A 2,678-nucleotide genomic window follows, 5' to 3' on the forward strand; every position below is an offset into this window, starting at 1 on the left:
CTCTCTTCTTGGTCAAGTGGGCAAAGAGAAAGAAATTTCGCCCCAAGCTGACAATGGCCCTCTATGAGTATGCCCTTGGGTTACCGATTGAGCGATCCCTCATTCCCGATGTAAGGTTCGATTTGAATATGCGCGATGCAGATGCTCAGCTCTCATTCCGTTTCGACGTTGGTGGTGTGCTACAACTGACCTGTTCGCTGGGGATTCCCAATGCCATCGTAACGAGCTGTCGCTACCGTATTCTTGGCGTAGAGCAATGTGTATACTGCTCCGTCGTCTACGCTACCCAGTAACATACTATGACATGGTGGCCACTTTTGGGAGGTCCAGGGAGCAGTTGTGCCGTATGTTCAACTATATGGTCTCCTTTGTATACAGTCAATGGAAAGAGACGATCTACTGCAACACTCGAATTGTTCGCGCTCGTATTGCTCAGTACGCCGCAGCAATCCATGCCAAAGGAGCCCCCTTAACTCACGTGTGGGCCTTTCCCGATGGCACAAAACTCGAGTCTTGTCGCATCAGTGCTTCCTCTGTTGGTGCAGTTGGTTTGAACTTGCAGAAACGAATTTATTCAGGCCACAAACGTAAGCAGTGCCTGAACTATCAAGGCCTTACTACACCCGACGGCTTGTGTATTCACTTCTTTGGCCCATTGGAAGGCTCCCGCCACGATGACACCTTGCTTCGGGTCAGTAAGTTGCAAGATTCTTTTGAAAACAACTCTGACATTTTCAACGGATACTACATTTATGGTGACCCAGCATACCCCATCTCCAAGTGGATCATTTGTGGTTTCCGTGGGACGAAATTGTCTGAGGAAAAAGAATTGTTCAACGCTGCAATGAGTCGCGTCAGACAGGGCGTTGAGTGGAATTTTGGGCGTCTAAAAACTTTGTGGGGATTTATCACCTTCAAAATGCAGCAAAAAATCATGTTGTCCAATGTTGGCACAATGGTCTTGGTGGCAATGTTGTTGACAAACTGCAACTGCTGCTACCATAGAGGTAATCAAATCTCAACTTACTTCAACTTACTGCCACCGACACTCAAAGAATATCTAACGAAGGAATAAAATCAAATGCGATTATTCATCGGATCATGATTGTTGATTAAATCCTACTTCTTGCTCTCTGCAATAGCCTTGAACATGCCCAACATTTTTTCGTTGTCGATTCGCGCCAGTAGAATTTGGTGTTCGCGCTCGGCCTTTCTTTCCTCGCGATCCAGCTCTCGCTGCTTTATCTCGGACTCAAGCTTAAACTGTTGGAAGAGCAGCTCTTTTTCACGCACCGCCAACTCGCGCTCGCTCTCAGCCTCAATGGCAGCAGCCAAGCTGTTTCGACGATTGTCGAGGGCTGGCTTCTTCTTGAGCTCGTCAGGATCGTTCTCGTTGCGACGTTTCATTGTACGCATGGCCATGTCGCGAACAAGGAGCGCTCCTTGTTCAGCCTTTTCCTTCTCGACTACATTGTTGCTCGTCTTCTGCGATGCTACATCTCTCGCATCGTCGAGGAGAGCAACAACGTCGTCGAGAAGGATGTGCTTCTTCTTCATCGGTGCCGGGACCCTTGCCAAGGCCTTGTCGAAACGACGATGCTCTTCGACAAGTGCAGAAAAGCGGTTTTGCACCTTTCTGCCGTCCACCACCCTGGTGAAGTGGTCACAAGACATCATCGTGTCCGCCATGGCCTGCCACGCTTTCGTCAATTGGCCTTTTTCAGCCCCGAACGGCCGGTCCATGGCAGCTTGAATTAGCAGGACCTTGTCCTCCTCCCACGACCAGTTGCGGCGCTTGTCACTTTGCGCCATGGCTTGTGCCTTTTGGGAATGGGAGACTCTCCCACACAATCGACCAATTCTACGGGAGGAATAACAAAGTCTTAGAGGTTTCCCATACAATTATTAAATATGGGAGTGTCTGGGAATGCGATCGCGAACACAGCGTTTGCGAAACCTCCCTAATGCCAACACCTCTCCTCCCGCAGCGCGTCCAGCAGCGACATAGCAACGACACCTGCATAAAGTGGAAGATCACGTACGAGAACTCGACGCTTTCTGCGAGTTCTATTAGCGGTTTAGAAGGAATACCTCGTACAACATGGTTGACGTGACTCCGTAAATAGGACCGCTACTCGTTGTACTCGATTCTGGAGCCGCTGCCAGGAAACTCGACGAGGGTTTGCTGACCGCTTGATGACGAGGTGATAGGCCCTCTGAAGGCAAAGGTGCGTGCCGTTTGGTTGGCGACAACTCTAACACAGTTTGGCTGACCCCGACCGCCACGATCATGGCAGGCCGACCGTCGAGACAATCGGCTTGGCTGATCTTGGTCGCGCAGGTCACCAATCCTTGAAAAAGTATTGTGTAGGGGACGACCCCACAGAGCCCGACCGTCCGCAGCCATGGCGACACTGCCGTGTTCTGTGACAGTGTCGCCATGACCAAGGACGGTCGAGCAAGTCAGACTTGACAGTGCTGGAGGAGTCCTTCGAGACCAACACAGGTCTTGGTGGCACATCACATGATGGTGCCTGGGTTGGTCTGGGCAAGCCGTTAAATATGTTTTGAGCTTTTTGGACGAATCAAACGAGATGCAGACGTACCGGGTGTGCTTTCACAACTTCAACATTGAAGTGTATTGCAAAAGCCAGGCCAACACTTTACCTGCTACGTCG

The 2,678-nt window shown here is 50.4% G+C and overlaps 1 protein-coding gene across 1 annotated transcript; it reads right to left on the bottom strand.

Annotated features, from left to right (window-relative positions):
* Positions 1-1,092: 1,092 nt before the first annotated feature.
* Positions 1,093-1,812, bottom strand: H310_14557 (hypothetical protein; the record flags this gene model as incomplete). The annotated part of the gene is made up of 1 exon (XM_008882438.1): positions 1,093-1,812. The coding sequence occupies one exon, from the start codon at positions 1,810-1,812 to the stop codon at positions 1,120-1,122; it is 693 nt and encodes a 230-aa protein (XP_008880660.1). The 3' UTR covers positions 1,093-1,119.
* Between the last annotated feature and the right edge of the window lie 866 nt (positions 1,813-2,678).

Source organism: Aphanomyces invadans (genome assembly GCF_000520115.1).
Source record: "Aphanomyces invadans strain NJM9701 unplaced genomic scaffold supercont1.74, whole genome shotgun sequence".
Classification (NCBI taxonomy): domain Eukaryota; phylum Oomycota; class Saprolegniomycetes; order Saprolegniales; family Verrucalvaceae; genus Aphanomyces; species Aphanomyces invadans.